The 18,949-nt window shown below is 38.0% G+C and overlaps 2 protein-coding genes across 2 annotated transcripts; one reads left to right on the forward strand and one right to left on the reverse strand.

Moving 5' to 3' along the window:
- Positions 1-3: 3 nt before the first annotated feature.
- g6pc3 (glucose-6-phosphatase catalytic subunit 3) lies at positions 4-3,348 on the reverse strand. The gene is made up of 6 exons (XM_044103039.1): positions 2,993-3,348; positions 2,079-2,185; positions 1,902-1,992; positions 1,706-1,824; positions 452-593; positions 4-364 (listed from the first exon to the last, which is right to left on the reverse strand). The coding sequence occupies exons 1-6, from the start codon at positions 3,208-3,210 to the stop codon at positions 22-24; spliced, it is 1,020 nt and encodes a 339-aa protein (XP_043958974.1). The 5' UTR covers positions 3,211-3,348; the 3' UTR covers positions 4-21.
- Positions 3,349-8,821: 5,473 nt separating this feature from the next.
- On the forward strand, positions 8,822-17,703 carry lsm12b (LSM12 homolog b). The gene is made up of 5 exons (XM_044102380.1): positions 8,822-8,996; positions 11,861-11,994; positions 12,796-12,905; positions 15,160-15,286; positions 17,073-17,703. The coding sequence occupies exons 1-5, from the start codon at positions 8,870-8,872 to the stop codon at positions 17,163-17,165; spliced, it is 591 nt and encodes a 196-aa protein (XP_043958315.1). The 5' UTR covers positions 8,822-8,869; the 3' UTR covers positions 17,166-17,703.
- The last annotated feature ends 1,246 nt before the right edge of the window (positions 17,704-18,949 follow it).

The raw sequence follows: 18,949 nt of genomic DNA on the forward strand, positions 1-18,949 counted from the left end.
CTTGTGTGAAGAAGTGCCTCTCTAATCCTTTTTCATTTTGCCTGAGAAAAAGTGAACCAGCCCAGGACTGACCACCATGACAATCAGAGGCACCAGGGTGAACTTGACAAAGACCAAGCAGTAAAAGAGGCCCTGTGATTTGTCAGGGAGCGACAGGCTGTACATGAGGTAAAGCCCAATGGATGAAACAGCCAGGGACAGAGCGCGGTGATTTAACGACAGACACCGTCCGCTTTGCTTCCAGTTCTGGGCCAGCCCCAGACCAAGAAGGGTCCCGCAGTCCCGGGCCAGGGAGGAGAATGGGACTGTATCCAAGCGGATCCACTCAGCACAGCTGCACCATTTCTTCGCCAAAGCAACAGTCCTTTCAAATAAGCAAAATAAAACCACATGAGACAGGATGCCTCTGGTAGAGGCATTGATTCATCTTCCATAAGTTTAAGATCCTCACCAGAGGAGGTCAATGCCAACCAGCTGCAGGCCAACATTCAGAATCAGAGCACTGAACAGCATTCCTGCACTGAAGCTGACAAAGAACAACAGGGGGCGCCCTTCTGGTACTCTACGGCCAAGAAAAATCCCCAGAAAGATACCTGGAAACAATCAGTTCAAATAGGTATAAAAAATAATTAACAATAACCTCTGTCAGTGTTTTCAGATTCTTAAAAAGGAATTCAGATCCTTCTAGGGTTTCTACACATTTTCCGTGCTTTTACATAATCAATTTTCAAGCATTGTTTGTAACATCGTTTATAATTCAGTAGAATTATTTCCTTAGTTGACTTTTGTAATCAGAAATAAAACGCTGTTGATGACCTCACCACTACAGGTAGCTGTAGAGAAAGAACGCTTATGAAGAATATGACGGAAATACCTAAGAATCATCTTCATGGGATTATGATTCAATAACAAAGTATCTTGAGTCAGAGGCTTCTTCAGAACCTCTGTAATACAGACCGGTACTAGAGATCCTTCCTGCCTACAGCCATTATTATCTGCAGTTAATACCAAAACTATTCATATTTTACTACTAGATTAACATCTTAAAGTTTCTTTTAATTGTACCTACATTTTTCTTCTCACTATAAGTAATATCAACACCCTGAAGTAGCCATTAAAAAAAAGACCAGTCAAGATTGTTTTTTTTTTACACTGACATTTCTTTTAAACATGTTTTTATTATCTTTTGAAAAAAACCTGTCTTATTGTCTACCGAAACCATTTTTTTATTGAATATAATCAATTTTCAATTCAAATCTATCAGGAATATGAATGATTTTAAGCTCAACTGTATAATTATTATTTGAAGAAACATAGTTTGAGGTATTAAAGTATTTTGGATTTGACTGGACACAAATCAGACCCAGTGAACTGGTTTAAAACTTTTATCTTGGTATCTAAAAACATTAACAACTTTGACATCCCTATTTCATAGCTAAAAAAAAATCAAAAAATGGTTGTGGCAAATCAAAGGTCAAATAAAAACGATTTATTTCACATTCAATTCTCATTGATCCTAAACTCATTGATCCAGACTTGGAAATTAATTCAAATTCCACATTTTAACACTGTGTTATTATTAAAGAGGCCAGAGTAAGGACGAGGTAAATAAATCAATCTAAATGCCTTTAAATTGTAGGGTTTCTACATTGTAGGCAGGCATTGCTGTAAATATATTAAACATGCAATAATTCTGTATTCAGACCTGCAATGATGCCAGTAACAACCTGGTGAGGAAAATGAGCAAGGATAAAGATCCTGGATATTCCAACTGCACCCAGCAGTAGCCCGTACATCAGATAGGGAGCAGCTGATATAACCCAGCTGTGGACAAACAAAAAGAAAACTAAGATTTTTGAGCTTACTCTTTCTTTCGAACATACGTTGTTCATTTTGTTTACCAGTGAGTGCGGGAGTGCAGAAAGGAGCTGAGAGGGGGCACCACAACCCACCAGACTGCAGCGGTCACCATCGAGTGTCCTGACGGACTGCCTGAGAAACAAACACCAAATCTGGAACTCTGAACTCCAAATGAAGGGTGCTGAATATGATTTGGGTGTGTTTAGTTTTTGTCTCACCTGGGCCAGTTTCACAGGTGTATGGAAACTGAGAGACGTGGGGCTTTGTGCTGACAAATAGCTGACATTCACCAATCCACCAGAATGGCCTTTCTCCAAACAGCACCCTAGGAGAAGTCAAAAGGACAACAAAAACCAGAAATTCATTGGGATTTATGGTTGATCAAGAACAGACATGAAACAAAACAACTGGCATCTTCTAGTCCAAAATGAGTTACAAAGCCACTTCTAACTAACTTCTGCATAAAAATTTGAGATTTGTTTCTATTATCTCAAGTTTTTGGAGGATTCTACTTTCACTTAAATGTTTGTTTTCATTCAGTTACAAAAAGCTGGAAAACAAAAGTAGCTGAAAGCTTTCGGAGTTGCTACAAGAATAATCAATCTAAACCCCACTAAATATTAGCTTATTTTAAATGCATTTAGCTGTTGTTTTTATTCCAGCCACTTGATACTTTTTGTTTGTTTTTAAAAAGTTTATTTTGTACAATATCAACAGCTATAGAAAATGAATTGCAAAGAAAATTGCGTGTCTCAACCAAATGCCAATCACAACATGGAGTCGACACTGACGTACTTGCCGTACGTACGTGGCGTTAAGTGTCGTTCAAGGACTCTGGTGGAGTCTGTTCTCCTATGTTTATGGTTCCACTACAGTCTGTTCCACCACGGACAACATATAGTGTAGGAACTGCGGTGTTGTCCCGGAAGCTACAACGTCTACTAAAGTAAAATACAAGAGAATCTCAAATTTTGTTAACCAAAATGTGGAGATATACGTGAGAGTAGAGAAATAAGTTAAGCCGATTGTTGTACAAGACGAAATTAAGATGTTACATATCCACATGTTCCACGTAACTTTAGCTGTAAATAAAAAAATAAAAAAAATGTTCTACTTGTTTCCACGGTCTTACCATTTCAGCATAAGGTTTAACCACTCCGACAGGGCTGAGACCCACAGCACCGCAACTCCCAATTGATTACACACAAAATAAGTTAAAGGGAATACGAACAGAAATCCTACTTGAGGATCTCCAAAGTGAGTGACGGTGAGCCAGAACCGCTCTAGGTTATTTGTCTGCTGCTGCAGATATTCAGCCATCCAAATACCCTTGATGTGTATCGCCTCCATTTCTACGGCGTCTTTTAAACTATATTAGATCGGTAGAAATAATGACTGAAATCGAAATCCTCGTGTGCTCCAGATGTGTCGTTCGTGCCCGAGCCAGCTTGACTGGCTGTGCGAGCCAACGTGAAGAAACGGCATAAACGTTATGATGGTTCGTTCTAATGCGTCAAATTCTTTAACAGTTATCTGATTGACCGGTGCTACTTTTTTGAAAAATACTTGCTTCTCTATGTGAATTAAAGTAAAATTTAACATCTACAAAAATACATCCTAATTATGTATAATTAATTATGCAAAATCAACTACTTGTTATAACTCAAACATAAAAAATAAAAAAAATCTAGCTAGAAAAGGGTGTACAGGCCACTTAGTTGACAGAGCCAAACTGGATGTAGTTAAACATTTAACACTTGGCAAAAATTTAAATAAATAAATCACATTTCTGGGAATTTAGTCTGCTAATCAAAGTTCTTGTTCATTTAAGTGAAAATTGCCCTATTTCATCATCTGATTGGCAGTGATTCCATAGTTACTTTGAAAAAGTAACTTTAATCGGATTACTGAAAAGTAACTTAGAATACTGATTACTTGATTTGGGGAGTAACTAAGTTACATTAAAAGTAAATTTGCTTTGACAATATTCCACCATCTGTGAAAATTACATAGAGCTTTGCAATACTTAATTGCTTGCTGGCTGGCTGGCTTCTGTCTATAGCTCTGGTTGTAAGTGGGAACCCTGTCTATATCACCATCTCTAAATAGGAACATTCTGTGTTTATATTTCTAAGCGATCTTTGGGCTGCTCTTGATCCGATCCCCCACTGTCGCTACATGCATACCCTGTCTGAGGGATTGCTGTAAAGTCAATGACTCAGCACTGTTATTTTGTAACTATAAGTCAACAGATCTTAATTAAATGTTCAGCTTGGATTTAATTTAAATGGAAATCATGAACTTCTTGACGTTTTGATGTTTCTGAACTAAATAAACTTTATTTACTGGTCAGAATCCAGAGCTGTGCAGATTATTACCAACTTCAACTGTGATCTCAACAGAAACAAAGACACTCGGCCTTCATCGAAACCACCAGTCAGATCCACTTTTCTGTCAAAAAATCATCTAGTTTCAACCATATTTATTATCTTTCAAGTCCTTTACTTAACTATGAATCATTTACTTATAGATAGATAGATAGATAGATAGATAGATAGATAGATAGATAGATAGATAGATAGATAGATAGATAGATAGATAGATGGATGGATGGATGGATGGATGGATGGATGGATGGATGGATGGATGGATGGATGGATGGATGGATGGATGGATGGATGGATGGATGGATGGATGGATGGATGGATGGATGGATGGATAGATAGATAGATAGATAGATAGATAGATAGATAGATAGATAGATAGATAGATAGATAGATAGATAGATAGATAGATAGATAGATAGATAGATAGATAGATAGATAGATAGATAAATCTTTATTGTCATTGTCACAAGAACAACAAAATTTAAAAAGTGCCATCAGTCAGTGCATATGCTTAAAAAATAACTGTCTCACAATTTACATACAATGTAAGAAATGCATAACAAATAACTGACAGAAAACTAATAAATAAGAATTGCCACATTCACACACAGTTAAATTCTTCTGCTTTAAACCCTAAAAAGGTTCATGAAAAGTTTCTTCTGGCTGCAGAATCAGGCGGATACAATTGCAAAAATAAAAACTGAATTTTATTCCACTTTCTAATTTTCTCTAATGTATTTTTTTTTTTAAATCAACTGAACTTAAAATTCAGTAAAGCTGAGCTGATCATTTGCTGTGGTTGCATAAAACAACATAGTGATCAAATTGTGTATTAACATGCAAGACAACAGCTCAGTGTGGCTACACCCCCTAAGAACTTTCTGTCAGCTGTTGGCTGTTGTCTTGAATTATGCCACAGCGTCATGGCAACAGTACTTCCCTGGGCCGGATTTTAGCAGGGGCTTACCGGGGCTGCAGCCCGGGGCCCCGGCATTTCGGGGGCCCCGAAGGATGTTTTATATTTTTGTGAATGGATAGTGTCAGAATTTAATCAATGACTACCATGATTTTGACAGCACCGATGAAAAATGTTCCAATTTGTTCTGGCAAACGTCCATCTTGAATGCTTGCTTGTTATTGGTCCACTTTTGACGCATCTTACGCATTGGGGAGGAGGAGCGTCAAGGGAATATTATTTTACAATGGCGGACAACAGGAAATATGACAGCGGAGCGCAGAAAAGAAGGAAGAGAAAAGAAAAAGAGCATGGCGCCAAAGAGGCGACAAACAAAATGCCTAAACTGACAGGCTTTTTTAAACCTGTTAGCGGAGATGGAGCAGAAACACTATTATCCCCGCTCCTCAAACCCTTAGCTATGCTAACACCGGCACTAAGATCCCGCCAGAACCTATAACCGTGACTGAGTCGGTGGCTGGACTGGCGTCTGTGGAGTCAGAGTTGGTGGAAGCGGGATCTTCTTCCGCAGATGGAAAGACGACTGTGGATCCGTACAGTACCGATCCGGCGCATTGGGGGGAAATTGACGAGTCCGTGCGAGCTTACTGGGCTGAACGAGGACCGGAGAGCTGTCAAAATATGAACGTTGGCTTTCAAGCATCAGAACGGGTGTACAAGCATCAAAAGCGTCACTTCTCCAAATCTCACTTTAAACGCAAGATGTTAAATGGTGGTGAGTACATCGAAAGACCGTGGCTGCTCTACTCTCCATCCACCGGAGCTGCATTTTGTTTTGCATGCCGCATTTTCAGCAATGCTAATACTCAGTCAAACTTTGAAACTGGTTTCAGTGACTGGAAGCACGCAACTGAACGCAAATGCCTAAACTTTAAAAAATCCTTCAGAGGGCAGCACTTTGGACTTACCTGGGTCAGGATATTTTCTGAAAACTACAGTATGCCTGATCTCTTTTTTCCAGAAGATATTGTTTATATCCATGTTCTGTCTGACTGGCAGAGAAGCACTTTTTTGACATTTATTTCCTCCACTATTTACCAAGAACTTTAAAACCAAAGAAAAAGTTTGAGTTTTGATATATTCCACTTGTACTTATATGAACTTGTAAATGCTGGGGATATTTGTATAAATATTGTTTTACTCGCTTTGCTTTGTAAAAGTATATTTGAGCATTGCATTTCTTGCACTCAATCTGTTTTATAGTTTGTGTTGAAGTCCAGGCAACAATAACTATTCAGTGATTTTATTTTGTGATGCTAGCATCATATTCTAGTTTCAACCCCAACATGTGGTTTAGTCTTTCTAGAAAAGAGTTCAGAGTTGTTTGTAGTTTGTGACAACTGGCTTATTAAAGTTGTAAGTTGTCAAAACTTACTGTTCGGTCATTTTCTGTTCATCCTCTAAAACAAAACAAACACATATAAATAAATATATATATATATATATATATATATATATATATATATATATATATATATATATATATATATATATATATATAGACTCTAGCCCAGGGGCCCCCATCCTGACTCCAGCCCAGGGGCCCCCATCCTCCTAAATCCGGCCCTGGTACTTCCCATGCATGGAGGGGAAAAGTCATAGCAGTTTGTCAGTCCATTGGAAAATACAAAATATAAGCAAGCAAAAAGCTTATTTATTATATTTTTATACCATCATAAACCACAAATAGTGTTAAACTGTACATTTTCTGTGTGTAGCTAATGTCATATATTTTCTATATTATACTAAAACAATAACTGGTTAGATTTAATTCTCTTTCATGCTCAGTCTTTAGTGTAAGACAGTTCAGGACGCCCCCTTGTGGATTTAAATAATCCCTTCACTCCTTTCAGAGCCTGAGATTTATTGCTGGTGTGTTTTTCAGAGAATAAAACATTTAAAACCCCTTACATTAGAGCAGTAAACTGTCATGTAAAAGAAGCATGTTTTTTGATTGCTGGTTCGATACAAACACAAATGTTAGGCAAAATGGGAAGATTTCTGAATTAAAAGCTCCCGTTCCATCAATTTCTCACTGGTAAATCTGTAAATGTACACATCAAAAGCTAAATAACAAACTCATATGGTATTTTAAAACTCAAAATGCACATTTCACTTTACACTGTTGAATATAGTCATTTCCGACTATGAGCTCTCATTCATTTTGCGACATTTTTCAGTTGGATAATAAATTGAGGAACACAATTGAGGTAAGTGAGCCCCTCTCACTTCCTCGAGCTTAGACAGGTGGTCAGTCCCAGAGTAACCTGGTTCAGAAAACCTCTCCTGCACACAGAGACCCCACCTTCAGGAACATAAATGGAAACTGATCTTAAGAGTTTTCGATTCCCAGATGAAACATTGGCTAAAACAAAAACAAATACGTGAAAACTGATTTGTACTGACCTACATTGTTATGGAGAATTAGCTTTCTCTGATATACATTCTGATATACATATATATGTTTTTCTTGTTTATAGTCCAGGAAATTCAAGGTAGGTGTTTGTGTATATGACAGGATTTTTTTAACTTCTGATATTACTGTCTTTAAATAAAGGTACAACCAAGAAATGAATTTTGTGCATAGGCTAGTAAACCTATGCACAAAACAGCAGTTTCTGTTTCCCCCCCACATGTAGCATTGTTCAATGTGATGTCCTTAATTAAATAAATTTGAATTGAACTGAACTGAACCCCATTCTGTGTCCACATCAGATTTTCCTACCATAGTCCGGATAGATATCTATGTCTATCTGTCGGTGCTAGTGCTCAGGTAGGATGTATGGCACATCTGATTTTGTGCAAAGAGTAGGGCTCTTTGCACATAAGCTCCCGCTCGATCATTTCCTTACTATTGAAAATGGCATTTTATATTAGGTGCTTGCAGGGCTTGCACAAAGTAACAATGATGTACATCGATCCGAAGCTCTAATAAGTAAGCTGAAGAGAGGTTTTAAGATGTGTGCCTCGTTATACCACAAGGTAGGACGGATGAATGGGTAGCACAGACAGTCAGAACACAGAAAATAAAATTAAAAAAAATATATAGCAACACACAGTGATTTAGGTAAGTGACTTTAATGTGATTACTGATTTGAAATAGTAATGCTTTAGATTACTCGTTACTGAAAAAAGTGGTCTTTTTTACTGAAAGAGAAAAGAGTGGTCAATAACGCGTTACTGACACGACTGCTGATTGATGCATGTCATGGTTGTTCTTTTTTGAAAGCTTTAAATCATGTTCTTTTTCAAAATGACTTTTTAAGTAAATCTCAGAAACGTTGTTATTGCACTGTTTCAGCTTAACTTTTGACACACGTATCTCAACAGCTCAATAAGTACAATGTTATGCTCCAAGTCTAAATGTTCTATTTCTGCTGAAATCGGAAGGGTATTGAATCTGTTTTTTTTTCTATCGTTTTCTTTTGTAAAAGCTGAATAAATATATTTTGCATTAACTCCAACAATCATAACCCCCCCTCCTCCTCCTCCTCCTCCCCGTTACCCCTCTCGTCTCTCTCTTTTCCTCTCTCTACCCCCCTTCATGACCGTAAATCTGACGTACGACGGCACGCCCAGATTTCGTCCTCCTACGACATCACGTTGCCTTACGTAAAGCAAGCGCTCCGGTTTCCTGGCGGAGAAGATGGCGGCTCCTGGACCGGGGGAGTATTTCAGCGTCGGGAGCCATGTCTCTTGCCTCACCTGTTTGGGCCAACAGCTACAGGGAGAAGTCGTCGCATTTGACTACCAGTCCAAGATGTTAACCTTGAGTATCCTTTGTTTGTTCGGCGCCGCTGACGGCTGGTTGGCTGGCCTGCCTGGCTGCAAGGGCCTGTAGGGTAACCGAAAAGATGTCAAATAGTGATCCGCGCAGGCGTAATTGGTCTTGGCTGAGTTACACATCTTTGTTCGTTTTAGATTATTTTATACAAACTACCAACCTCTTCTCTTGTTATTTTTTAACGAGTCTATTGTAATTATTTTGTTTTTCTTTTGTGCTAAATAACCTGCCCGGACGTGCATGTGTTTTGAATTCACTCATTGTATTGCCTGCCCTCAACATGGATCACTATCTGGCAGCGAACCCTGGTAAGGCATCATGGCTCTCAACCGATGCTAGTTAGCGGGCTAACTGACACACAGCACACCCTGTTCTGACAGGTGTCCACGCGTTTATGTCTCTCAGTTACTTACTCCCATCGTCGGGGATGCAAACAGCCATTTTCAGGAGTCCGTTTATGAGTTTCACTGTCCCCCCTTCCATCCACGCTACAGGGAAGCTGCTGCTAACTCGGCTAACATGCTAAGTTTCGGTCAAACCCAGATACTGCCATACCGCCCAGTAGCTCCATAGTGGTTTTGGGGATTCTTGGCTCTATTCGTTTAATTTTAGTTTTGAGGTGTCACCATCATCTTGGGTTTCTGGGTGAACTGTGCTACAACTAATCGTGGGAACATCTTGAACTAATCACTACCATGAACCTTAGCCTGTGAACTTGCCTATCTTCATTCCCTCATGAGTCTTGCATGAGAGTTGCTGAATGAGCCATGATATCAATTCATATTCTTTTGAAATGCATTTAAATGTGTGTTTTTTGTTGGTGTAGTTTTTAAATACCGTATCTTATTAATGAGGTTAACGTGAACGTGTCCGGCCTGACAATGAATGAATGAGTTTAGTAGAGGGCATTTGCCAGTAAACGCTGAGTTGCATCTTCGCTCCTGTTGGAAATACCCGTCCATTTTCTTCCGTTTATTTATTTTCTCTCCCTTGAATCTTGTCAGTAAAAATATTAGCTGTACTCAGCTGAATTAGACGTATATTTTTGGAAATGTAAGCACATTAATGAGCTTTTAGAAAAGCTGATAAACTAGTCGGGTCCAAGTTTTGGGGCTTAGCAGACATTATTAGTCTTTCTTTATTATTTGAAGATGACAAATTCTTCTCTCAATTATTTACTTTTATGGTAGCAAATGTTAAAATAGATTCTCATCCTTAATATATCATTGTGTGCAGTGTTGCAGTAGGTATTTGGTTGGCTGTAGAGCTGCCCAGTACATTAAATTGCAATTGTTTTTGTCATATCTGTGTATTAAATATCCCTGTTCGGAGGACATATTTGTTTCACCATATTATTTACTGTGCCTTGCTTTCAATCTCTGCATGCCAATAATATATTTAGCCAATTAGACTGTCAAATCCCTTGATGCCCTGAGTTCTTATATATATTTTATGACTAAGATGCTGAAGCTCACAGAGAGTTGCGGGGACTTCATGAAAAGAAATGAAAACTTAAGGAAAATGCCACCGATACCTGGATGAATCAGTAATTATAGTTTTAATGATCCAGTTTCTTTTAACAAGACATGAAGGTTATAGTATTTTCATCAAAAAAATTTCTAAATTTAGTTGTAGCACAGTTGAATATTTTAAGAGGTGGCCAATGTAGAAATGCTACATTGTAAAGAATTAGAAGGAAGATTTAATTTGTGATTTAATAGCAGAGCTAGCTAAACACCAATTTAACACTTTACATACATTGCACTTTGTGATTAAACATCCTAATTATTTCATACTTTATTCAGTTGCGCTAATGCCACAATGCTAACATTTACGCTGGCTGTCAGTCGTGAAAGTTTCTTCTGCAGTAGCCGGGAGCATCCGCCATTGTTTTTGACGCTCTCTGTGTTTGTACTGTCCTCTCTCCTCCTCCCTGCATGCGCTGTGTGTCGATGGTGCTGCAGGAATCTTCAGGCCCAAATGAGTTTTTCTAAAAACCCTCTTGTGCTGATACAGGTCATGTTTCGTATCATTTGTTTCATGGAGATGTGGACCACACAGTTGGATGACACATTTTGTGGTGATGCATTTTACTTTGAACAGGCAGTTTTTCAGACTTCCATATCTGAATTGCCTAAGTTTTCTGAGTGCAGCAGCCACACAGATTGAAGTTGAGCCCATTTATGGACCATGTTGAATCCTGATGGGCTCTAATGACTGTTGAGGCCCTGATTCCCTGTAATGGGTCTCATGTGGCTCCTTAAACGCTTTATTCAGCAGTCAAGAGACTTTTTTTTTGCCATTAATAAAAACCTTGTAGATGCATTTTATCAATAAGCTATATCAGAGAGATTGTGTCAGTGTTTGACACATTCTGCCCATTTGTGTTCTGTGATCTTCCTCAGACCTCTCAGTTTGTTCCCAACTCTTTGTGGTATTGCAGCAACTCAAACGGACTCTGTGATTCTCTCCACATATAACCAGCATGTGGAGTTTAAATTCCTCTCACCAGAATCAAAATATAAACTGTTCTTTCTAAATTGCCCTCCAAAGATTTAATTTTGCACACACTAGTATTAAAATATCCCCCATTGTTTATGTTTGGTTTGTAGTTTTGAGCATGTTTCAGGTTTGCTTGTAGATCAAACATTTCCTGAACTGAATAATGCCTTTAGTAGTCACATGCTGTAACTGGCACAACCTTTCACTGATGCTGTGTTAGCCTCGGCGCTCTGCATCACAAGCTTCTCTGTCTTTGTGGTGTTGAAGTTCTTTGTTGCTCAGCTGAGAATTGTAATTTTTTTCCAAGTCCTTGCTTTGAAATATTCTGCCTTAACCCGTCTCCCCCTTAAGAATGTGCTTCCTCCAGCGGAAAGCCAAACCTCAACGACGTAATCCTGATCAACTTAGCCTATGTATCTAAGGTGGACATAATACATGACCGTACTGAGACTCCACCTCCTCTAGCATCACTGAATGTTAGCAAGGTAAGGCAATCAGATTGGTAATGGTTTGTGCCTAGATTGTCAGTATGATTTATTAAATGTTTCTTCTGATTTTTAAAGGAACTTGAATCCTCATTGGAAATGATTTGTACTCAGAAACATGTTCAGTTGTTTTATCATCAGACGTTTCCAAACTAATCTTCTTTCTGTTTTTAATTTAAAATGTGCTGGTAGAAATCTGTTAATTGGTTTAAAAAAAGGAAAGCTTGTCTGGATCACTTCATCATTGACTTCTATAAGATGTTAAAAGTACTGTTGCATTTTGGTGATTCTTGTAAGCAACCTTGTTTTCTAATCACCTTCTCACAAATGACTAGTTTGCAGATGCCGAGTAAATAAATTCAGTACATTTGTTTCAATCATAATAAATTTTCTTTTACATCAATGTGCGAAAAGCTGCTTTGCATATTTGGCCATTCAAAAACATGGAATAGTTTCACAAGACGAAAGCCGTTTTAAATGTGCTTTATTTAGAGTGCAGTGCAACTGCTGATTGCTTAACATAAACAAAGTGCAACAACGGTTTTGGAAGTCAAAAAGGACAAATTTAGTTTGAACAAAGATGCTTCATTTTGACGAGTTTCCTATGCTGACGTGAGCAAAAGATATTTAAAAAAACAATGTTAAAGGTTCTTTTTTTTTGTAACGTTTCAGTTGCAATTTTATTTCCTATCTGTTTCATGCAGTACCTGCACCATTTGTAACTGTACCATCAGCTACAAATGGTGAAATAGAAATATCAAATTCTGAGTAGAGCTCACTGTGTTTCTTTTTTCCCCACAGCTTGCCAATCGAGCACGGACAGAAAAGGAAGACAAGCTGTCCCAAGCCTATGCAATCAGTGCTGGGGTTTCTGTGGAGGGCCAGCAGCTATTCCAGACTATTCACAAAACGTAAGGACTTCCTGCTGTTGCTCAGTGAATGATAACCTGGTAACCTGATCAGATTATCAATTAAAATCAGTTCATACTGGCTGACCAAAAAAAAAGACACCAATTTCTTGTAAAAGGAGACATTTTAATGGAAAGACTGTGTTCAAAGTAAATAAGAAATCTGAATAAACAAACCAGACAATCTGTTTGTTTTTTCAATAACGTATACTTTTTTTTTTTTTTCCCCCAACCAGCTCAACTAAAAAGCAAATAGTCAGTAATTCACTTCCTGTGTATTTAGCACTTTTCTTAATTTGTTTTTTATATTGTATTTGCGTTCTAACCGTGAATTCTTGGCAAAAATGCTATAAAATTGATCATTGTTCCTGTAAAGTAGCAGACAAGGACCATGTCAGCTGAGGTTGTGGAGTTGTAAAAGAGGGACAGGATAATGCCAGTTGGAGTGAGAGGAGGAGGAGGAGGAGGAGGAGGAGAAGGAGATGGATGAAGAGGGACAGGAGGAGGAGCAGGAACCGCTAATAAAAAGTGAAGTGCCAGGTACATAGGGGTGGGCGATATGGACTTAAAGTTTTATCACAATATTTTGTGGTACTGTTGTGAAAACGACAAGTGACAATAAGAACCATTACTACTTTTTTGTTTTGTTTTTAGGTAACTATATGACTGTGACTGCATGGCACAGCGATTGTAACCCCTCAAGCACAAATATTGCTTTTGAAAAATTTACCAAAGTATAAGGGGCTTCTTTAAGACACCAGTCACATAAAACTGCACACAGTAACTACATTTAATCATATTTTAAAATGTAATATTTATTAATGCTTTCATTTATCAAACAGTGGAGATTTAACTAACAATCCCAACAGTACGGACAGTTTTGAGGGTGTTTTTAAATGCCATTAGTTGGACTTTATGGTGAAAACGGATAAATCAAAATCCTTATCAGAAATTTCTCATCCTAAATGATAAACTATATGATAAAGGCCCACCCCTACAGGTACAGGTTCAGGACTGGGTTGGCATTTCCTCAGGATTATATAAACCTCTTTAGATCTAAATAGTCTGAACCAAACCTTGGCTTTTGACATGTGAAAACAGTCTAAAAAATTATTAATTTCCCTTCAAATGTATTTAATTCTTTCTCCTGACAGATGTGTAAATTAATTGTAATTTATATGGATGTGGGGGGATTGATGATGTAGTAGTAGGTTTGTTTATATTTGCTTTGATTTTTTTTTTTTTTTCTTCTTATGAGCTGCTTGTTTAATAAACTTCTGTATCAAGTTTGACAAGTCAGTATCCTGGCAACCCTACAATATATGCATCCAGCACTTGGTTATGACTAATTTTGCATGAAACCCAGTTGGGTTTTAATAGTGACCTTCAGCTCATCTTCATCTTTGGGTCTGGTGTTTCATCGTCTCGATTTTCAGGGTTGTGTCCCAACCCTGGTCCTCAAGGCAAACTACCCTGCATGTTTTAGATGTTTCCTTGTTTCAGCCTAGGTGATTTCAAGGGCAGCGTGCCTTGAGGTCCAGAGTTGGGAAACACTGCTGTATGGGTTTATCTCTGAGTTTGATCCCATGCTTAATCAGGTTTTGCTGCTTTTGCTGCAAGACAGGCAGGTGCCGAGCCCTGCTCGTCTTCAGAAGAAAGAAAGTTGGATTGCTCAACCTCGATTGTGGCACTGACTAGGAGTTTTTTGACAAAACGCAGTGGTGCAATGGCATTAGATGACTCGGCTCCCCAAACCGAAATTCAGTTTTCATTTCCTTTCATTTGTCTAGCCATCGTCACAAAGTGTAGAAACTTCACTCAGGACCACAACAAACAACTTAAAATTAGAGCCTCTCCACTCTTTCTCCAAGCCCCTAATTTTCAAATAAGATGCAAACTCCACGTTCATCTGAAAAGATGATTTTAGATGACTGAGTCTTGTTGTTAGGCCAGGTTAAGATGCTTCTGATGTCTGTGGCCCCTGTCCTGGATGAGTCAAGGTGGTTCTTGAAGCTCTTGATGTCCCTTTGCGTGTTTCTAAAATCTTTCACCGCCGTTGATGCCCACACTTAAGCGAGCTGCTAAAACTCACTGGAAGGTGTGGGAACATCATGCTGACAGAAAAGCAAAGGAAGTGGGTCAACTATCATTGTAACCATTGTATTCATGTTGCAATTGCTTGTATTTCATTGTGATTTTTTTTTTTTTTTTTTTTTTTTAAACATGGACAGTGAAAAATAATAATGTTTCTTTGCAGCATCAAAGACTGTAAATGGCAGGAGAAGAACATTATTGTCATGGACGACGTTGTAATCTCGCCGCCTTATCAGGTTGAGAACTGCAGAGGCAAAGAGGGAAGCGCTTTAAGTCACGTACGCAAAATAGTAAGTATGACTTGGAACCATGCAGTACGCTGCGAATCGGGACGTAATGAAAGTGATTTGATATTTACCAGCTACTGCAGTTACAAACAACCCAGTTGATGCTACAGTTATTATTAGAAAAAAATATAGAGAAAATTTATGTGTGAGGATAAAGTACTCCATATTTCGTGGCTTGCAAGGCCAACTTTTAACGGTCAAATAACTTGGAGTCGTTTGTTCAGCCTGACTATCAATTTCAGTCATCAGTGTGGAAATATGTAAGCATTGCAACACTTTTTCAGATTATTTAGCTTTGCAGAGATTAATTTCTGTATGGCTCTCCTAATGTCCCACTGCTACTCTTCATTTAGTCCCTGATTTTTTTTTTTTTTTTTTTTTCATTCTGTTGTAGATTTACTGCTGTGGCTCATTGTTCTGTTGATGACCCAGTTTGGTCCAAAGTCCAGCTGTTGGACAGATGGCCTCGAGTTAAAATTTAGAATCCTATATCGGCAATAAAAATAATTGATATCTAACACAGCAGAGTCTCTGGATATATTCCTTAGAGGATGTAGGTCTCACTTTGGCAGCATTTCACCAATAGGAAGGACCACTAACTGGATGTTCAGCGAGTTAAGTCAACAAAGTCAGTTTCCCTGCTTGTCTTTATTTAACATACTGAGGCATGTAGAGTCTGAAATGCACTTAAAGCTTTGAATAGATATTGATCAATGTTGGCAATTAAACACAGTGATCAGAATAGATTTCCTTCCCTAACCTATAAACTTTATGGTAGCTAAGAGTACATGAAGCTGAAGCTCATATTTTATTGAAGTTGAATTTGAACCTCAATCCAATAACTATTAACGGCGATAAATATTAGACATTTTTCCATCTCATAAACAGATAAAATTGTAACCATCCATTAATTTTCCTTGGACCTAAATATTGATACCTCATACTGATTTAATATATTTTTTGTAAATATTCCAACAGTTAAAGTCTTTCTATTTCAGCTTTCTATTAACTACTTGAGCAGTTAGTGGTTTATGTATGTTTATGTATTGCACTGGTGCAGTGTCTGTTTTTTTGTTGTTGTTTTTTGGGGGGGGGGTTAAAGGTTGTTGTTTTTAAAGGTTTAATTACACATTGACTCAAAGAGATCTTCAGGGGAAACAGTGTGGGATTTGTCTGTATTCCTGCAGTCTCCTGTTTTGTTTTGTTTCAGAAAACAGAATATTGCCAGTCTTCTCAGAAACCCCAGCGGTGGCGTAACAGACAGATGTTTCTCTGATTAAATCTGTTTTTAGTCTCTTTTTTTTTTTTTTTTTGCACAGAACAGGGCAGAGTGCAGAAGAAAACGGCTTTAAAATTCATTCATGAAGCAGACAGTCTGAGCTGAGCTACCAGTCTGACTGCAATGCAACATGTTTGGAGTTAGAGACTGGAAGACGTGAATAGGAATCTGATCAGGGAGAGCAGAGTCCTTCTGTATTAGAAATGCATCTATTTGCAAAGTTATTGTTATCGTACAGCTGTTGTGCTTATGACATTTTGGGTTATTCTCATAGATCATAGTACTTTTATTTTCTAATAGTACTCACACTGGCAGATTATTTTACTTTTCCATTTTTTTTATGTCGTTTTAGTCAAAACAATAACAAATCTTGAAGCATCTCCTTGGCCGATCTGTTCTCTCCCATTTAAATCGAGAATATTTTTTCCTGGCAGTGTTGGAGATTAGATCTAAATGTTCCTTCTTTTTTTTTTTTGTTTTTTTTGTTTTTTTTTTCCACCGTTGTTGCAGGTTGAGAAACATTTTAGAGACGTGGAAAGTCAGAAGTCCATGCAACGTTCACAAGCACAGCAAACACAGAAGGACTCCACTTTATCATCTTGAGTTGGCAGTGCGGACCGGCCGGGGGAAGGCGACGCGGGTGGTTCTGTTCCCACTGCCAGACAAAGTCGGCATTCCTTGTCCTCAGTCCGAGACCACAAGGAGGAGCGCTGAGGGCCCTGGATCCTGAAGATCAAAATACCATTAAATGAAAAAGACAAAAAAAGAGAGAGAAGAAAGATTAAATCTTAAATTAGACTTTATAAAGAATAATTTAAACATGATCCATAAAGCAAACCATAGTTTCCTTAACTAACTTGTCTCATCCCGCCCCGCCTCCCTCCTCCATTCCCCCTTCCTCTTCTTGTCCTCTAAAACCTTTTTTTTTCTTTTACTGCCCTCCTCCTTTTGCCTTCAGTTCCATTTCAAAGAGAAAACTAGAGCAGTCAGAAAGGCTTGTTAGCTTTATTTTCTGTCATTGTTTCCTTTTTTTTTCTGTATCCATGTTCTACTGTCTGTATTTTCTGTATTTTAAAACAAAATGTGACTTGAAATGCCACACTTTAAAGGACATTTTCTAAAATAAAAGTAACAAAAATTCTGACTGTAATATTGTAATTTTCAACAACTTTTTGAGCAATTTGTAAAGGTTGTGTGGGGGTTATGTGTTGATGGGAATTGATTCAGATTATGGAAGTACCTGTGAGATATGGATTAGGCATAAGAGGAAATGAATACAGGCTGAAATTTTAGGTGAGCATGTTTATAATCACCATAATTCACTATTCAAAAGATGTTCAGGTTATGCCTTTAACACATAACTTGCAGTTTAATTATTTGCATTTCAGCCAGTGGTAATTTTATAGGTGAATTCTGGAGTTGGCACTTAAAAGAAAGTTATGGTGAGTTTAATAATCCATCTGAAGTTGTGTGTACAAGAGCTTTTTCTATTTTTTGTTGTGAGAATACTGTTAGTCAGTTGGATACACTTGATTTTTGCACAAATATTGATTTATATTTTTGCAACCTATTGCTTTTAATATTTAGATATGACGGTTAAAAACTGTTGAACAGAACATATTTGAAACGATAGAGGTTCATGTCAACCCAAATATTGACATATTACTTAGAAACATCTAATTCAGTTAAAAAATGAATACATGATTATGGCTTTTAGGCTAATGAACCCAAAATTTTGTTTACCTGAAAATTAGAATATTGAGAAGATCATTAAGGGTTTTTAATGCAGAACATGATGGCCAAGGTAATCATTAGTAATACTGATAATAGTGTAAGCCACAAAGAGATCCTGCCAAAGTAGCGGACTGAACTGATCCAAAAGAACTGGTTTGTCCTGTCTTCCAAAGTTCTATTTTGAGGTAAAAGTGAATCTTGCATGTCTGTGTGAAATCAAGGTCCCAGATTCTGGAGGAAGATTGGAGAACTACAGAATCCAAGTTCCCACAGTGAGTGAGGATTTGGGGACATGTCATCTGGTGTAGTTGCTCTGTGTTTTGTCAGAGCAGCTGTGTGCCACGGTATTCTAGGCCCAATACAGCCAAAAGTACCAGCGCTGCTAATCAGGATGTTGCTGTGAATTGATTCGTCAGCAAACTGGACTGACCTAAACCTTACAGAAAATGTATGGAGTATTGTGAAAAGGAAAACGAGGGACAGTCAGAGCCACAAGCTGATCTTCTCCGTTACACGCTGCATTGATGCAGTACTTCAAGCAGAAGGAGCCCCGAACAAGTAAGCAATGCTTATTTTGTACAGCAAATAGGAAAGCGTTTCTGGATGTAGCCTAATGTGACTCTGAAAAGTGACATTTTAAGTTTCCTTAACTG

The sequence above is a fragment of the Gambusia affinis genome, linkage group LG20 (assembly GCF_019740435.1).
Source record: "Gambusia affinis linkage group LG20, SWU_Gaff_1.0, whole genome shotgun sequence".
Taxonomy (NCBI): Eukaryota; Metazoa; Chordata; class Actinopteri; order Cyprinodontiformes; family Poeciliidae; genus Gambusia; species Gambusia affinis.

Excerpts from the sequence above, each read along its gene's own strand:
- g6pc3 (XM_044103039.1), bottom strand. The coding sequence starts at position 3,210 with ATGGAGGCGATACACATCAAGGGTATTTGGATGGCTGAATATCTGCAG. Across the intron at positions 1,825-1,901 it reads CTGCACTCCCGCACTCACTG|CTGGGTTATATCAGCTGCTC; the intron begins GTAAACAAAATG and ends GTTTGTCCACAG. Across the intron at positions 594-1,705 it reads TGTTACTGGCATCATTGCAG|GTATCTTTCTGGGGATTTTT; the intron begins GTCTGAATACAG and ends GATTGTTTCCAG.
- lsm12b (XM_044102380.1), top strand. The coding sequence starts at position 8,870 with ATGGCGGCTCCTGGACCGGGGGAGTATTTCAGCGTCGGGAGCCATGTC. Across the intron at positions 8,997-11,860 it reads GTCCAAGATGTTAACCTTGA|AATGTGCTTCCTCCAGCGGA; the intron begins GTATCCTTTGTT and ends CTCCCCCTTAAG. Across the intron at positions 12,906-15,159 it reads TTCCAGACTATTCACAAAAC|CATCAAAGACTGTAAATGGC; the intron begins GTAAGGACTTCC and ends GTTTCTTTGCAG.